General features: G+C 42.1%; 1 protein-coding gene across 1 annotated transcript in view; it reads left to right on the top strand.

The window, feature by feature from the left end:
- arid2 (AT-rich interactive domain 2) overlaps positions 1–18,844 on the top strand; it is a 44,980-nt gene that overhangs the window by 6,513 nt on the left and 19,623 nt on the right. Inside the window, exons 4-11 of the mRNA XM_080757674.1 lie at positions 5,103–5,236; positions 10,776–10,994; positions 11,877–11,944; positions 12,265–12,334; positions 12,870–13,147; positions 15,335–15,431; positions 16,885–17,094; positions 18,090–18,311. Coding sequence (XP_080613800.1) covers positions 5,103–5,236; positions 10,776–10,994; positions 11,877–11,944; positions 12,265–12,334; positions 12,870–13,147; positions 15,335–15,431; positions 16,885–17,094; positions 18,090–18,311 — 1,298 coding nt within the window. The remainder of the gene's footprint in view (positions 1–5,102; positions 5,237–10,775; positions 10,995–11,876; positions 11,945–12,264; positions 12,335–12,869; positions 13,148–15,334; positions 15,432–16,884; positions 17,095–18,089; positions 18,312–18,844) is intronic.

Below are 18,844 nucleotides of genomic sequence, written 5' to 3' on the forward strand. Positions count from 1 at the left end.
CTTTCTGGCAAGCACACATATCAGTGTTTTCCTTTCAACTGGAACTTGCATTTGGTGTCGGGTGGTTTGAGTTTCTTTCCGTTTAACACTGTCAGTTTGCTCATGTTCTAGAGCAGTGGTTTTCATTCAACCAGTGGTCCGGCGGGGACCACCAGTTGTCTTTGAGGGAGTTCCAGGTAAATGAGGTAGAGTTGGTAACAAAGAAAAATTGGTTTCATTTTACACACGTTACATTTTTGTTAAACACCGGCATTACTTAATTTACAAGAAGTCTACATATTGGAAATGTGAAATAATTATGTCGATCAACGATTTGCTGTTATCTCTCCTATGGTACCAACATCAATACAGCATGGAATTGTGGACAAATCTTATCCAACGACGACAAAATATTGTCTTGGGTCTGAGAGGCTAAATCTCATCAAATGGTGGTCCGTGGCTCAAAATGCTGAATAAATAATGGGCCTTGATATGATTCATGAAAATGGTTGAAAACCACTGTTCTAGAGTTAAGCTGTAGGGTAGAGTAGGGTAGTCTCTGTTGTGTGCCATGGCTGCAGTGCGTTTACATGGACAATATTTCATTCAGAATGAATTCATTCCGAAGAAAGATTCACAGTCACACACTGTTCACAACTGTATACATGGATATTCTTTGTTCGACCAAAGCATTAATTAATTGGGTCATGGGCAAGGTGGTTCCAGTTCCAGCCTGCAAAATAATGCACGTATTAAAAACGGAGAGGAACGTTCATAATGTGTGTGTATTCTTTACACACACGCATCCAGATTCAAGCCTGATTGGGTGGAAGATGTGCCATTGGTTGAGCAGATTCGCATAACGATTGTGCCACGGGAGACACCCGTTGTGTGTGTATATATATATGTGGCTGGTAGAGAGATGTCAGACATTGTGCAATACTCGAGATCCAATACGTGGACCTCTTGAGCTACGCCCGTGGCTGTTGTATGATAATAAGAGGATTGGCTGATATTGGCTTTTTCACTCAAAGGCTTTCAGGAAGAAGCTGGAGATACTGGTGTATTCCCAGCATATTATTTGCATATAAAAGGCCGAAAAGTGAGGACGCAAATTGTGATTGGCCAGAAGGAGATGATGTATGATGATAAGAGTGTCCCTCACGTCACACAGGTGTGATTTTTAGTCATTCTGAATACAAGTGGAATATATCTGTAAATGCAGCCTCTGTGCTGAGACATCCCTAATGGTCATAGACTGACCAGATTGAAGCTGATCATTTGCAGTCTTGTAAATGCACGTTTAATATGCTCTGTCCCTCTGCTATAGAGTACATTGTGTGCTTTGTTTTTCTATGCCATCTTTCCATTTAGACTTTAAGATATCACTTGCGGTGTATGTCTTTGTACTGCAGCCATTCGATTCCTTCTGGACACGGTGGTAGAGAGAGCCACAACACAAGTGTTGCCGTTTGTCGTATGATCTTTCTTAATGTCTCTTTACCCAACCTATAACCTCTTGTCGTTTACCTTGTTGAGAGATGTTCTGCTCACAGAAACCTCTGCTCAGATTTCCCTAGAAATTAGCAAGCATGTTATTGTCTCTGTCTGTATGGCTGTGTCTATGTCCAGTAGGGGGCGACCAATTCACACACATACTAAGGGCATTGGACAAGCAGACGGTTGAGCGTAATCAAATCCTGTGTATCTGCACGTTTGATCCACTTGACCTTAAATAACGTCAGTCCACTGAACATTTGTTTGTTGCCACACATCCTCTCGTCATCACATGGAAGCTCCTTATCAAGGCATTGGGTCAAGTGCATTTCCCATACTTCCACCAGCTGAAAAAACTAAACCCATTAAGACATGGAACGTATATCTCTGTCACCTTCGCTTTAACCACTTTAACCATTATTTTAAACATTAGCTGTTGGGAAAAACAGCTAAAGTGTCGCCCTAAAACAAAATAGAATTGTAGATCTGCCATTTGTGAAAAATCGTGAAAACGTGCACTGCAAATCTTTGAATATATATATATTATATATTATTCTTTCACAGCGAACGTTTTAACGAAAATCTTCGATTCTGGGGGGTCCCTGGAACAAAATATTTTGAGATGGGGGGGGGTTGGTGAGCAAATACATAATTTGTGTGCTCCTTGACATGAAATAGTTTGAGAACCGCTGATATAGAAACATAGGTTAAAAAAACAACAACTCATGATTTAGAAGACATTTGTAGAATCGGGTCCTAATCAGGTCTTAATGTGCATGGGTCAAATAAAAACATGCATGTTTTAACATGGTGGCCAAGTGTAGTTGGTGTGCTGCATCCTCCTTCAATGGTTGTCAAGGTGCAGCCATTGAAAAGGTGAATTTCCTCGAGCGCTTGGTTGTTTGTCACGTGCGAGAGCTGAGATGGCAGCACCAGTGTTCATCCTCCCTCCCATCATTTATCAAAAGGGGAAGTGCAGACTCGCTCGAGCAGCTGCAGTTGACTCCCCTACCCCCCCCCCCCCACCCCCACCCGCCATCGTGCCCGCCCCCCCTCAACCCTTTCTGCCCGTGCCCAGACAGCGTTTGATGACGCTGCGCGTTGTGTAAGTGCACGCAGGGCCGGGGCGCCTCGCTCTCTCTCCCTCTCTCTCTCTCTCTACAAATGGAGGCTGAGGGTATTTATAGTCCAGTGTGTCATGCACAGCCAACGGACGGGGGATTACCTTGGCCAACGGTGAACCAGCGGGGCCTCATTCAGAGACGGGCGCGCTCCGCTCTCTGTGACTCAACGCCGGCACTGAGGGTGCTTTTTTTTTTCTTGCGCTGAGCTGCATGTGGTTTGACATACTATATCACTGTTGAGGTATTTTTGTTTTGCTGTCGCCATTTGTGACACTGCGTTTTGTTTCGTTTGTCTGATTGTTTTCGCAAGCTTAACCATATATTTAACCAAAACTACCCACGACTCCATCCATAGATCTAGTACTGAGCAGTACTGTCTAGAGTAAATGGCTGCTGTGAGCCCGTGACATATTAATATGGAGAGATGTCTAATTGTTTTGCTAAGTTCTCTGTCATGCGTTGTTTGAGCTGTGTAGCAGTAGTCGCTGTTAACAAGTGGGCTATATAAACACTACCACTACTGTGTTGACCATGATGGCATTTCTCTTTGTTGAGAGGTTTTTATGTTGCCTTTTTTTAAGTCTTAAAAGTACTGAGTTGCCTCTGATGTTAGACTGGAGATAGATAGTATCATAGTAGAGTCAAGTAGTCCAAAGGTGAATGTAATTCCATAGCAAGAGTTAATGGTCTTAATGTTTGCACACTGTGTCATATCTATTTGAAAAAAGGATGGATTGTCCTGCTCTCAGGCGTTTGAGAAACGGTTAGGTCTGTTCAGGAGACATTGTTGGGGTACATATTCGCTGTGGTGCTACTAAAAAATCCTTAGAAATACGTTTAGAATGGTGTCTCTGTCAAAACATTTCAATTAGGCTATTTGTGAAGTCCAGCCGATGCTCAATGTCTTGTGATTGATAAGTGGTGGCATTTCACTAACCTGAAAGGGGGGGGACAAAAGTTTTTAATGGCTTTTACATTTCAACTTTTGTCATTGAAAATGTACTACATTGTGCTTCAAAGAGTGTGGATTCTGAAACTTGTGCCAAAGACCTCTAAATAAGTATGCATTTGGCTAGGGGCCACTATTGACCAACTGAAATGCTGGCCAATCTTGCAGTTGTATGCTAGTATAGTATGAATTACGTTTGGCACACTATTGGTGTGAGTTTGTCTGTGGAGGAATGGAGGATCATGTTATTCTTAGACTATGCTAAATGAAATGGTGGCCAGATACGACATTTTTATTTTGTTCTGTCTGTTGTTGTCTGAATAATCATGATGTGATCACAATGCAATATCACGTCTTGTTGTCATGTATTCTCAAAATGTCAGACTTGAAGGGGAAACTGTGTTGGGTTAAAAACAAATAAGCATTATCCCCAATATATTACTTTTCATGTTGTTAAAACAACTGGTAACCCGGCCTGAAAGTGAACCTTCTGTTTACTAAAGGGCTTGAGAGACAGGGAGACCCCTGTTACTGAACAGACGGTAATGGGGCTCTCCCTGGGGGGAACCAATGACTCTCAGAATATAGAGCTATTATCCCTTATTTATTGTCTCCACCTGGCCGAAGGTATGTTTTGCACTCCATCCGTTAACATCTAATCTCCGGCACCGTTAACCCTGTCGATGCCAAACTTTGCACACACACTCCCTGGATGCCAACGACGAGGTACACAGTATCTCTATAGTCATGTGCTCAAAATGGATCCGTCCAATATTTCATATTTCATCCTAATTGGCTAACCTTGGATTCCAAGGTTTGCGGGATTGGCCCGTTCAGAACAAAAACCCTCATGAACACAGCGTGCAATTTACGTAAATCTTTTCATGCACTTTCCTACTAGTTTTAACTAAATAATCACTTACCCTCCCCTACCTAGAAAAGGACCACAGCCTTTTCCACCAACATTCGTCGATAACCAATAATTGTGATTAATAAGATCGCGATTACAATATCATGAAATTCCTGATAATACATACATATACACTGAAAAAACATTTTCCAGTCCTGGAAAAGCTTTGGGATTTATCAAGGGCCTGGAAAAATAGTTGGATATGCATTGTTTTTGGCTATTGATTTTGTTACTAAAAAAAACCTATTCCAAAATGTATAACATTACATGAAATGTGTAACATAAGTCGTTATTCGCCAAATGGGCTGCATGATTGCAGCCTAATATGTACCAGTACGTGATAGAAATAACAGATCTACAAGCTCACAACGTGCTGCAGCGTCATACTAAGCCCTATGATAGGTGGTGTAGCAAAATATATATATATATATAGCATTCTATGGCATTGCACACAGGAGTAAGAGACTCGTTATTGCGCTGAATGATTGTTATGCCTGGAAATTGGGTTAAATAGTCTGGAAAAGTTGGTAAAATGTGTGGGAAACCTGATAACTTTATCATATCAGGAGTTCTAGTTTGACCCAATGTTATGAAAGGACAAAAAGGACTGATGTTTGTTTGTCGGTCCTTCGTCTCTCCACAGATACCTGGAAAAGTATGAAAAGGTCCACCACTTTGGCGAGGATGACGACGAGCCTCAGCCGGGGAATCCCAAAGCCTCTCTTCCAATCGGTGCAATCCCCTGCTCTTACAACTACCAGCAACACACTGTATCAGGTAGGCCAATAACTCACTGCTCTTACAATTACCACTATCGGGTAGGTTCCTAGACACAATTTGCAACACTATATAGAGCACCGAAGTCCTGACGTCACTGTCGGTAGAGGGCGTCAGGTCCCCAGGTTCATGTATTTTTTATTTCCATTATATTCCCCATAGGGGGATTTTAGATCTCTTCATATAAGAACTGTGTTTGAAAAATAAACCGATCACCCCGGCCTTTTCACTCATATGGATATGAAGCATCGACTGAAGGTGGAAATGTACAAATATACCCAAAGAGTAACAAAATAAGCGTTGGAAACGAGTCAAATAACCCAGAGACTACATTTCCGGGTAGGCGGGTGGCTGCATATGCCTGTCGCACAACATAAACTGAATGTTAATTACATTTTGAGTCTCACTTCAACAACGTTAGGAGTCATATTTTTCCATTTTTACAAATTGCAGCATTTAACTCCCATTTCATTTTATATGGTTATAATGTGGTTATTATATTCATGTAGAAAACAGAAGAAGAAATTATTATTATAACTAAAGCTAGCTAAATAAATAAGAATAAAGTGCATCCCGTGGATGCAGAGGTCGTTGTTTTATTGCGTCCCTTAATTATAAACTGCGTTTTGGGATGCAAATTGCACCCTATTTTAAATCTCTGACTCAGCTTCCCATCATGCAGCTGTGCAGTCTGAAGCTCAACAGCGCCACTTTGACACTCGTTTTATATACAATGCCCAGTCTGGTGTATGTGTCATTGTTATGTATGTCTTGTTTGTCATGTCTATAAAAACCTAATAAAAACTAATATAATAAAAAAAACAGCGCCACTTTGTCACCTGTTGGTACCCCAGACAGACTGACAGTCAGTCAGTCAGTCAGTCAGTCAGTGCTGGGCATTGGAGTGGCTGCACCCTATGGTTGCACCACTCAAAAACTTTTACCTGTTTTAGAGATGTGCGTACAGTCTCCCTTTTGCATTCTCTTGAATCTAGAGCAATCCCCTCCATTGACAGCCCAGCATTGATCCAAATACAAATTTCTGATCTGCTTGTATTAAATGACGTTAAACTCACCAGCATCGCTGTCTTTCTATAATTCTCACTAAAGCCAGATGCATACTACAACACCACAACAAGAGTTGTGTTTAGTTCGGCTGATCCAAAACTACCATATGATGTGGTTTGGGTGGGCGTGTAGTCTGTGTACCCACGGCATGTCGTGGGTGCCATATTTAACCATTGCTTGCTTGCTTCCAGCAGTGTGTGTGTGTGTGTGTGTGACTGTGTGTGTGTGTGTGTGTGTGTGTGTGTGCTGTTTGAGCAAGTCTCCACTCGCCAGCAACGGCGCAGTGTTGTGTTTTTGTTTTCATTTTTTCCCTGCCAAACTGACTTCAGTTGGTCTGTTGTAGTATCGGCTACCTTAACCGGCCCCCTCTCCCGCGCTAGTTCTTCTTGCTCACCAATCAAACCTTTAGACTTGGACACTCAGGCATGAAGGAAGCATGAGTTCAAGTCCGTTGCTCTCCGTTGTGTGTAGAGCCCAGGATCACATTAGATCATTGACACAGGGGTGAAAAATGGGTTACAAAATCGTGGGATAAAAATTATAAAAAAAAACCCCAAAAAAACTTTAGATAGTTTTAGTGCTGTCATTTGCAGCGGGACATCATTCAAGTGGAGTTTTTCTTGTAGGTTATTTTAATCTTGTTCGACGCTGCCTTGGGAACAAAGCTACCCAATGCATATAAATGGTCATTGGTTGAAGTTTTGCCTTGATTGCAGATGTCGTGTAATGCCTGTCGTTATAATTGTGTGGTGAAAAAACTAAATGTTTAACATGTCTTGTCTAGTTACGGTAACTTACGTTATGTATTATTGTGGTACCACGTATAAGAGAATGCTGTTTAACGACTGCTTAGTTTACATGGATTTAAGTTCCCACGTCTCAGTCGCCACGACTGATTTCAGTCTTTTGGATTCCACAGAAGCCAAGCGTGCCTTCTATGAAAGCGACGTGCACCGCTGCGACGTGTTGTGAGCTTGTAGAGCTGCTCGTAGAGCCTGCTAGCTTATAGATTGGCTTTTCGGTTATCCGCATTAAGATTAAAATATATTGGAAGTGATCAAACAAGCGGTGGAATGTTTAGAAGCATGTTCCATAAATGGTTCCATAATTATCTCCCACCATTACCAGCAGAGTCATTTCTGTGCCGTCATTCATAGAAGTGAAGTCGGCGGCTAAATTGATGCAGACAAATTATTCACTTAGTTTGAACATTTATTATTTAAAGCCAGGGGCCTTGGGGATATGTTGTTGTATCACTGGTCTTCTGAGTCTAATCCTATGCTGCCTATACTTACAATGACGTTCATTAAAATCAGGCTTTACATGCTGCAGCATTATACTAGTTATGATATAATATTTATTATACTTATTAATTAACCTTTCAGTTTGACAGAAAACATTGTTATTTATAGCAGGTGTACCCTCCCTGGAGCAGTTTGTTGCAGAGAGAGGAGTAAGTCAAAACACTATCGTATCACACCTGGGAGTTGTCCAACAGAGCATGGTTCTTCCTGGGCTCTTGTTTGTAAAACAGCCTCCCTGGACCCTGAAGCAGTCTGTTCTTTGGGTGGGGGAGTGGTTACATGGTCACAGTGTTGATTTTGTTGACTAAAACTATTCTGAAACATGTTAGTCGACTTTTCTTTTCCATGATGATGACTAAAACTATAACTAAAATATTCTGACAATTTCGTCAACAGATAACAACTAGACTAAAATGTTGAGGAGGGACTATAGTGGAGAAGAGATAATTTTATGTTTGGTTGCGCTCAGGTGTTGTGCTCTGAAAATGGCAGATCTACAAGTTCAGTCACAACGCTCTGGGGCGTGTGTTCTCGAGAGGTGGCAAAGCTTTCCAGAGATTCCTAGCGAAGCATAGCAGAAGCATGAGAGAGAGCTTGCCGAGAGTAGAGTAACGGAGACCAACAGACTAACTAAAACATGACTACAACGAAATGTTTGATAATTGATTCAAAATCCAAATTCGCAACACCGCATGGTCATTCTTACAAATGACCAGCTCCCTCTCTGATAGTTGAGACGAGCTACATTTTCCCCCGTCCAGTTTCCTTGCCAGTCAGATTAGATTTTTTTCCAGTCACAAGATAATTTCGTCTGACAAATTGAGTTTAGGTAATGACCTCCATCAAGTATATAAATGAACATGGGATGGCTCTGATTTGACGAAGCCTCTTTATTTAGGTGGAAATGGTCTTCTGCCACAGAACGGCTGCATGCAGCAGTGTTTGTTTGCTGACTGCTTTTGACTTGCTCTAATTTTTTGTTGTTGTTTTGACATTTATTGAACACGGTGATGTGCCCGTCTTTTTTTCTTTATCGTATCTTTGACTCTTGCAACATGCTCAGGGTGGTAAGTGACATAGTAGTAAAATGTTGGTACATTTAGCTGTAATTCAGCGGTTAACCAAATTGTGTGACACTTCTATAAAACGACAAGACTTCCTTATATTTTGTAGGTCATGTTTTTGTATTTATCTTTTTTTTTTATTATATAGAAAGCGTATTCTGATTTGGTGCATTTTATTTCTGATGGAATCATTGGAGAAAGCTGAACTAATACTCAAATTTGTTTTTTCTCTTGAACCGTTCTTTGCCATTATCTCTCCAAGTTTTGGACTGGCCCGCAGGCACACAGCAACTTTTAATGTACATAAATTTACAAAACATTGTGAGCCAAGTTGTTTTACATGGATTCACGATTTGTGAAAAAAGTCTTTCTGAAAGTGTGAGGGGAGAACTCGACTCGCTGGAAGAACAAAAGCTTGTAGGTCTGCTATTCTTCAATAGCTAAAGCATAACGTAATGCTAACGCCAAAAGGGGTTCCCGCCCAAAATGGGTGTAGATAGACTTTACGCCATGAAGAAACCCAATGGCCCTTTTTCTGTGGCGAACTTTCTGCTATTTATTTTTCACAAGATGGCCGGAGAGATATGGTGTATTAGGAGGGGGGAAAGGGGGACGCCGGTCAACTAAGATTATATCGTTTAAGAGGTTAATAATCGAGGAATATACAGTATTTATATATCCACCCATATAGCCTACTGATTGTTGATAGACTGCACAGACTTTCATTGACTTTATTGGACTGTTCATTCACTTTATTTCATCTTGGTTTGGTTCTTTGCTCTTCCCTTTACCTCTCAGGTAAGACGGTCGCCTCCAACACTTTTCAAATGCTTCCGTTCCGTCATAGTCTGGAGCAATGGCAACTCTGATTTTGACTCATGAGCAAGCGCTAAAGTGCAAGTGAAGCTTCCTCCCCATTTACGGTTTTGTCTTTACAATCGCGAAAATGTATCCTAATATACTGTAAATCAAAATAATCTCTAAGCATATATATATATATATAGCTTGCTGCTTAGCAGAAATGGATGTTAAGAAATTCAATGTAAAGACATTTTAAAATATATTTTCGTGAATGGAAATGCCAGCTTCCTAAGTTGTAAGTAACTTTAGTGTAGTGTTGAGGCTTGGGGCTGAAACTTTAAGTAGTGTAGTGTGCTAGTTTTGGCTAAGCATGTGTAGCTGCAGCAACAGGCTGTATGTAAGTGGCACAGTCGGTAACATTATAGCACTCAAAGAGCGGTGTTTTCTCCTCGGCGTGTCTAAGCTGCACACCTGCTGCTTTCTAATGTCAACGGTCAGGTCCTTAATCTTTGGTTTGTGTTGAAAGAATCACATTATTACAACTGACTCACTTGTTTGGTCCACCTTCTGTCTGCTCTCCAGTCATTGATGTGAATGGGAATGCCATGGTGTTTGACTACACATCCTCAATAGTGTCAAAGATTTATTCATGTGTGAACAGGCCCAACTGGCAAACTTTACAAATGCTGTATACAGTCGGGTGTCTGTTGGTTGCAATCATCCCGGACCCAGCCAAGAACTGTGTGCTGCTAATGTTTGTTTGCCCACCAATTACATAAAAACCAATTCCTACTGTTCAACATATGGGAGGATACAGAGACATTCTATTTTTTTTAGTTGTATGAATGATCTGCATTTCTGCAGTGCCTTCATCCTAAGTGCTGTAGAATCAGAATGTGTTGCATTACAGCGGACGAAAACGTCCAAATCAGCAGAAATACCTCATACCTGAATTAACTAACTAAATCTATTTAGACAAGTTTCCTGTATTTTCACCTGCTGCTCATACAGATAGAGAGAAATCTTGTTCAATGCCAGTCCTGCAGCTATTGTGCGTTTTGCAATAATCGTGTGCCAAGCATAACTCTAAACTGGGTACATTCCATATTTTCCATTTTTATTTCCTTCTGAAAAAGATGCTGTTCTCAATTCAACAAAGCGTTTAACTCACTGCAGCCCTGCTACTTTGTATGCACCCTGATTATTTATATATATTTATATATATATATTTATATATATATATATATATATATATATATATTGCTTGCATCATCACAAGTCTTTGTTTTTCCCTTTCTCCAGACTATCTCCGCCAAAGCTATGGACTGTCGACGGACTTTGTCCCGCCGTGCGACTACAACAAACTGGTGCTGTCTCTGCTGTCGGGCCTGCCCAACGAGGTGGACTTCGCGGTCAACGTTTGTACTCTCCTCTCCAACGAGAGCAAGCACGTCATGCAGCTGGACAAGGACCCCAAGCTGGTCACGCTTCTGCTGGCGCACGCCGGCGTCTTCGACGACAGTACGTCGAAACCGCATCGCCGCTTTGAAGCCACTGTGCTGTTTCTAACGTCTTGTATTGCAGTTTCAACCTTTTTCATGTCGCGGTCCATTATTTATTCAGCATTTGAGCCACGGACCACCATTGATGACAAAACTACGATTTTGGACAAAACTAAGATTTTGTCCACAATTCCATGCTGCATTGATGGTGGTAGCATATTCTTTGACATTATTTTACATTCTCTAATTCTTTTAATTAAGTAATGCAGATGTTTAACAATAATTTAACTCTTGAGAGCGGAAAATGAAACCAACTGGACACTCACGTTTTAAAGATCTACCAACTCTCCATCATTCAGCCGGGGACCACCTGGAACCTGCTCAAGGACCACTGGTGGTCCCCGGACCACTCGCTGAACACCACTGTCATATTTTAATTTGCATGCACGCACGCACGCACACGCACACTTTCATTCCTTGTTCTTAATGACAAAATTACTCGTAACCTGAACTGTTTTGAGTAATGGGGATTTAGCTAACTGATTGTTTTTCTTTTCTTGTTGCTGATTGTCTTCAGTTCCCAGCATAGAGTTGTGAGTTTGTACACCCATACAATGTACAATGTTGGCATTTGGCTAATCCAGGGGGATTTACAGTAAGCAAGAACACCAGGTATAATACATCAAATAGTCATCTAGGATCAGGAGTAAACTAAGAACCTACCATCTGTCCTGGGCATATCTGCACAATGAAACTATAAGTATACAGCTATAAAGGGCTCCAAAAAGCAATTTCTTAGGTCAGGTTGAAGAGCAAGGAAAGTGAATGGAGAAGTGAGCGAACAGATGGAGCTTCAATGTTCTAAAACATCTTCCCTTTTTTGCCTACCATTTTCTTTCAGCGTTAGGTACCTTCTCTGCGGTGTTCGGGATGGACTGGAAGGAGAAAACCTCCAGAGACTTTGTTAGGGTAAAGTGACAATCAATCTGTCTCCTGTCAAATGAATACTGGAACATATGAATAGAAAGGCTTTTTTTGGTTTATATATACAGTATATACTTGGGAAATGGCTGATCTACAAGCTTACAACGCCTCACGATGTGCAAGTTTGTTGATTGCTACTGCTATTTCGGCTTTTATGTATGAACTTTTTCAACATGGACACGATCAAGACGATTATGACAAAATAATTGCGATTATCTCAAATACGTTTGGAGTAAAAAGTAGTTTGAAAAAAGGATTTCGGTTTATTCCAAATGCACTCCTAACAGCTGCTGTTTTTCCTCTAGTTTTGGAAGGATGTTGTGGAAGATGCTGAAGTCAGGGAACTTATCTGGGACAAGAACAGCCCAGCACATGGTAAGTAGGCTGTCTAATGAACCCCCTCTCCTCCGTGCACACACACACACACACACACAGAGCCGTTTCACACTCGGTATTCCCTCAAAATGCATCTCCATTTACTTGTGGGTTGTTGTATTTTTGCACTGTTTTTTTTATGGGTCCCTTTCTTTTGTTTCCTATTTATTTGTATTAATATTATGAAAAAATTATAATCAAACATTCCCAAAAATAGCAAATAAAATGTCATTAATTAAAAACAAATGCAATGTTTTTTTCATGAATAAATAAAATATAATGAATTCCATAAATTTAAAGTTTAAGAAGTAGTGAGAATTCTACAAGCTCACCTGTGTTGTGAGCTTGTAGTAGTCTATTGTTTTCACTAGTTTGGGTCCTGGGGCAAACGTCAAATCTCTCTTTTGGGTCTCGACATGAAAACTTTGGGAAACTGTGTTATTGGAACAAAAAGAGCTAGAGCCCTGCTTGGACAATAACTCTGTGGCATGAATATAAAATGACTGCTCTGCTCTCTCTTCTTCCCCTCGGTCAGACGGCACGTCGTTGTCGTGCAGCGGCGGTGGCGGGACGGGGCCCAGCCCCTGGCAGACCCTGTTCCACCCGCCCCGGGACTCGGGCATCAAGGACATGGAGGCGCAGCGCGTGCTGCAGGTGGCGGTCATCCTGCGGAACCTCTCCTTCGAGGAGGCCAACGTCAAGCTGCTGGCGTCCAGCCGGACGTGCCTGCGCTTCCTGCTGCTGTGCGCCCACTGCAGCCTCGTCTCGCTGCGGCAGCTGGGCCTCGACGCGCTGGGAAACGTGGCCGCAGAGGTGGGTGGTCTGGTCCTCTCAGAGCCACAGAGTTAAGACATTGAGGGGGCAGAAAACTGAGCGCTCGGGGCACTGTTCATGCAGCCCTGGAGAGTGACAAGCTGGAGTTTGAAATACATTGTTTTCAACGAGGGCGGTGCAAATATCAGCAATTTTAGGTATGCGACTATGCGTGCAACATGACAACTGTTTTAAAGTATTGTACAGTGACAACTAAAGTCTCTGTAATGTTTATGTTGTACTATTACAAAAAAACGATCTAAAATACAGGAATTTAAGATCATTAAAGCTGAGCCGGAGTCCACTCCAGTGCATTCTGCCAACTTCCCGGTCCAGGACATTGTCACTCTTCGCCTAGCACTTCGCCAATAGAAGTCTATGTAAAAGAGCCGCCATTGGACTGGCCCCATGAAGTGAACGGAGTTGTCGTAACTCTGTCTAAAGGCTCATACATAGTCTGGATTTACGGCGGTGGGGTGACCACCGAACTACAACATGACGTCACGAGCCGCGGTGAAGAGCAAACCACCGCCACCGCTCCAGCCCTTCTCTCTGTTTTTACTCACCACCGCTCAACGTTATTTCAGTTCCGGTGGTCAGCTCACCACCGGAGCGGTGGTCACCTTACCACCGAAAATCCAGACTATGAATAGGCCTTTACTCTCTGGATCGTCTGTCCCTGGGCCTTTTGAATGGTTCAAGCTCTGAAAACGAAAGCTGAGGATTAGGGCTGTCACGGTTACAAATTTAAGTTGACGATTAATTGACACACACATAATTGCGATTAACGATTTAATTGTGCTTTTTGCATTGAACGTTAAAAAATTGTAGTTCTGTTTGCCTTTTAGGCTTCGTAATCACAAATTGCACAGGGCACAATTGACAATGACTTAAATAGGCTATACAGCAAAATCACTCATACATTTAATGAGTTTTGCTTTTCAAGAAATGGTGGAAATATTTGATCTACAAGCTTACAACACGTGTTGTAAGCTTGTAGATCTGCTATTTCTGCAATTTTTTTTATTTCTTTAAAACATTTTCAACGTGGAAACATTCGACGATTATGGAAGAATTATTGTGATTATCTCAAATAATTGCAATTTGGCGATTATGTAATAATCGTGATGGGCCTATACTGAGGATTGTCTCTTAGCATTATTCTGCAAGTCGTCCGTATGGGACTGAGTTAAACCATAAATGCTTGATTGCCTGGCGTCCCCCTTCCGTTTTCCCTCTACACTAAATAACATCTTTGTCGAAACCAATCGATCTACAAGCAAACGATGCATACTGTTGCGATGTGGTGTTCTGAGCTTGTAGATCTGCTATTTCCACTGATTGTTCGCCATAGATCTTTTGAATTAAAACTGCATGAAACACAATCTAAAAAAAAGAACACAAAATCCTTTTCCTTTCCTAATGACTAATTATTAATAAAATCAAAACTAAAAAGCAACGGGAGTAATTTTGAGTGGGAGCGAGATGGGATCGGGAGTTATTCTACCGGGAGTGGCATGGGATGGGATTCTTTTTTTAAATCTGTTTTTTTTGGAGGGGATGGGATGGGATGGGACTCATGGGAGTGGGACGGGAGTAAACATCCACTCCTGTATCATCCTCTAGTGTGGATGGAACTTGTATTGTTACACAGCCAGTTATCTAATCAGGATTATGGACGAAGATCAGACCTACTGTACTAAGGTCATTGAGAAATGAAGGTCTGGCAGAAGTTTGGAACATTTAAAATGGAAAGTGCGTAGCAACGCTGTGTTTTGGTCTCTGAAGGCGTAGTGATGCGTTGTGAATTAGTCAGTGGTCCTAAATCAGCATTCAGCACTTCAGCACACACTATTTTTAGAAGCTTTTTTGCATAAGGGCTCCGATAGATTCGAATAAACCTTTGATGTCATTAATTTGGCTAGCCAGGATCTGGGCTCTTGCGTGATATTGTGGCATATCATTGCGTAGCATCTATGAAGGCTCTGCTCTATTCAATATATAATAAAGTTTATATATATATATATAACAGAATACCCCCTGCAGCCTGTGACATGAAAAACAAACCTTGTAAGCCTGTTGAGCTTATTTCGTACCATTTGGAATTTTATTTATCTTGGAAGGATGGTCGAATACTCGAAGAACACAATGCCAAATCATCTGTTTTTTTTCCTCCCCCTCTCACAGCTCCAGCTGGATCCTGATGACTTCAGAACGACCCATCTAATGTTTCACACTATCACCAAATGCTTGATGGCCAGGGACCGGTTCCTCAAAATGAGAGGTCAGTCCCAGGCATTTGAATTTAAGCTGCAGCTGCCACATGGTATATTTTTGGGCTTTTTCTTCCTTTATTGGATAGTGTACACACTGTACAGTATGGTGAAAGGAAATGGGGGAGGGTGACACGAGGCAAAGGTCGTCGGGATTGGGAGTCGAACCCGCGACACGCCGTCAGGCTGGCTTAGCAGCCTAGGTGCCCGGACCGCTACACTAGCCGCCCGGGCCGCTGCCACTGCTCTTGATTTATTTTTGCGTGTGTGGCCTAAGGGTTCTCTTGTCTCAGTGTAATCAATGTCGTCTGTGTTTTGCTGCTTTTCATGATTATGTTGTGACTTAACTCGGGAGAAACCGCCTCCCCGGTTGTTTACATTTCAAGTAATTTCACCCAGAGCATACATTTCTCTTAACTGTGCTATGAGCAGTGTTTCCAAAACGGTGTGCCGAGGCACACATTATACAGTATCGCACATCATTATTGCAATACTGTATACAACTATTCACAATTAAATGTACGATATCAGTACTTTGTGCACACTGATTTCCCAATACAAAGGCACATTTTGCAACCTAATAATACAATTTTACCTCTACCATTTAAAAAATGCAAGAATAGCCTCCCGCCACTATGCCTGTCTGTCAGAGTGACTGAGTATAATCCAGTGGAGGCTCAGATAGACCCAGCTCTAGGAAGCAGGGCTGCCTACATGAATGGGCAACTCTGTGCCGAAAGGCCTGGAACACTAATAACACTTATGTTCTTATATTAACCCCTTTAAAAAAATAAAGCAGTATCACAATTCAATAAAAGTATTAAGGGGAAGTCCTTAAAAATAATATTTATAGAATGCAAGAATATAAGATCTAGGACTTCACACACCGTGTCACATCAGCTTCTAGGTTGGTTATTGAAATTTAAACTTGGCCAGTTGGTGTGCCTTTGGCACATAAAGTAGTTTACCAAGGAAATTACTCGGTCATAACTGCCAGGTGCAATAAGCGGTGGTATAGTGACCGTTTCCATTCGTTTCCGACATTCTTTTGTTGGTTCCCTCACTGTTTGGTTATGGCTTTCCTGTAGCTTCAGTTGGCTCATAACATTTGTTCAGAGTATGGGTTTTTATGCAGTTCACACTCCCATTGGCTTAGGTGGCAGCCAATCATGACTAGGTCACTAGCGAGGTCGCTAGGAGGCAGCCAATCATGCCTAGGTTGTGTTTAATTCATTTAGACCTGAGATCAGATTCTACAAAATGTCTTCTAAATCCTGACAGTTTTCTGGAAAAAAAACCTATGTTTCTATGTCACTGGTTCTCAAACTTCTTCACGTCAAGGACCCCCCCCCCCAGATCTACAAGCTCGTAGCGCATGTGCCGCTACGCTATGAACCAAAAGGGGTTCCCGTGTCCTGAATGGGTTCAATAGTTTGGTTGTCTTTTGCGTGACTCTCCTTCCAGCCATGGAGATCCTGGGCAACCTCAGCAAGGCGGAGGACAACGGCGTGTTGATCTGTGAGTACGTGGACCAGGAGTCGTACCGGGAGGTGGTGGCTCTCCTCACGCTGCCCGACCTCATGCTCCTCATGGCCTCGCTGGAGGTGCTCTACCTCCTCGCACAGCTGGGAGAGAGTCCCTGCAGCAGGATCGCCGCCGTCGACCACAGCATAGGTACGACATCGTAGGACATCAATAATCATGTTATGCAATATTTTTCTAATTGCATTTCTTTGTCCAAGGGTTTTTGTCATTTTTGAGGGGCGCTAGCCCCTCCTATAAACAGCTATAGTATTTAATGTTTGTTGTCTGAACACAAACGTTAAATGCCATTGACAATGAAAGGAGAATTTACGTCCTACTTGTCTGAGCAAATCGGCACATGTATGTCGGTGAGAACCCCTTGGCCAATAAGGGTCCACCATTCTTGATGATTAGAGTGCCCCTCAGTTCACACAAGTGTGGGGCTTTTTTTTTTAAACAAAGACAAAAGCACAAATAGAATAAATCGTATGGGAGAGATAAAAGCTAAAATACAAAACCGTATACCATACAGATAAAAAGACATGAAAGCGTACACAAGTTGTGAGCAAGGATTTACCCCTTTAACACTCTTCTGTAAATTGGAATTGAATATGAGGACAAACGCCGGGAAATGTCGGCTGTTTTATTTGTTCATATTGTGTAAAAAAATAAATATGTAGACGATTGGCTGCTGCTGCACTGTTCGTCTCTGTGTCAGGCTGCTACTTCCTCGTTTACGTAATAACGCAATGCAATGTTTTGATGACAACACAGCTCAGTCTCGGCCACTACTACACTGCCGGTCTGGGCACGTGTTCGGAGAGTGTTCCATTATTTGGCCCAACCCCTTTAGTGCATGTATGGAAAGGATTGATTGAACACTTTAGTAGGCAGAAATGTAAACGGTACAGAATACGGTCGGACACTCAAGTCTAAAACGATATCGCCTTGCGGTCTTGTTTCCATTCAGGTCCTGGTAGTCAATTCAAAATCATGACATGAAAAATAACAACAAAATTCAAATCATCACAAAACATAATTTAAAAAAGACATGTACAGGCAGGTTCTACCCGCATATCTCATTTCTGACACTACGCTTTTGTTTGTTTTGTACCCACCCCCAAACCAACCGATTGGCTGAGCAGACCTGTTGGTGCGGCTAGTGTCTGTAGACCTGCACACATTTGGACCGGACGCTCTCACGGCTGTGAAGCTGATCGAGCACCAGGCCAGTGCCAGCCAGGCGGCAGAGGTTCGGCCGCAGCTTGTAGAGCAGGTACCAGCACCGGTACCTGGAGCAACGGTACCGTCAGCGGCACCAGCACCGGTACCAGGAACACCTGTACCTGGATCACCAGTACCTGGTGGTAAGTTAAGTTATCACGGCTAAAGTTGAATAACTCATTTAGGACTTGCAGACCAGATTCTACAAAATGTTTTCATAAAACCCTATGTTTCTATGCCCCCATCTGAAAATATGCTTTTCCAGGGACCCCTGAAAAACCTGTTTCTATGTCAGTGGTGCTCAACCTTTTTCATGTCAAGGACCCCCAGAATTATCTGTATTTGGCCGCTGACCCCATCAGAAAATATGTTGTTCCAAGGGACCCCCCAGAAGCAAAGATTTGAGTTAAAACATTCGCTGTGAAAGAATATATATTCAAAGATGGCAGATCTACAAGCTTGTAGCGCAGCACTCGGTGCTTGTAGATCTGCTATTTTTCAATAGCTAAAGTATAACATAATGCTTAAAACGCCAAAAGGGGTTCCCGTCCTGAATGGGGAAAAAGTCAGATTCACACCGAGCTGTTTGATTCTTAAATGTTCCCGAATACGATTGCCTGGAGTACCCGGTAGGCCCATGATGTCATGTTTAAACAATCAAGAGCAGATCAAGAAA

The sequence above is a fragment of the Protomyctophum bolini genome, assembly GCF_963924005.1.
Source record: "Protomyctophum bolini genome assembly, chromosome: 23".
NCBI classification, from domain to species: Eukaryota; Metazoa; Chordata; class Actinopteri; order Myctophiformes; family Myctophidae; genus Protomyctophum; species Protomyctophum bolini.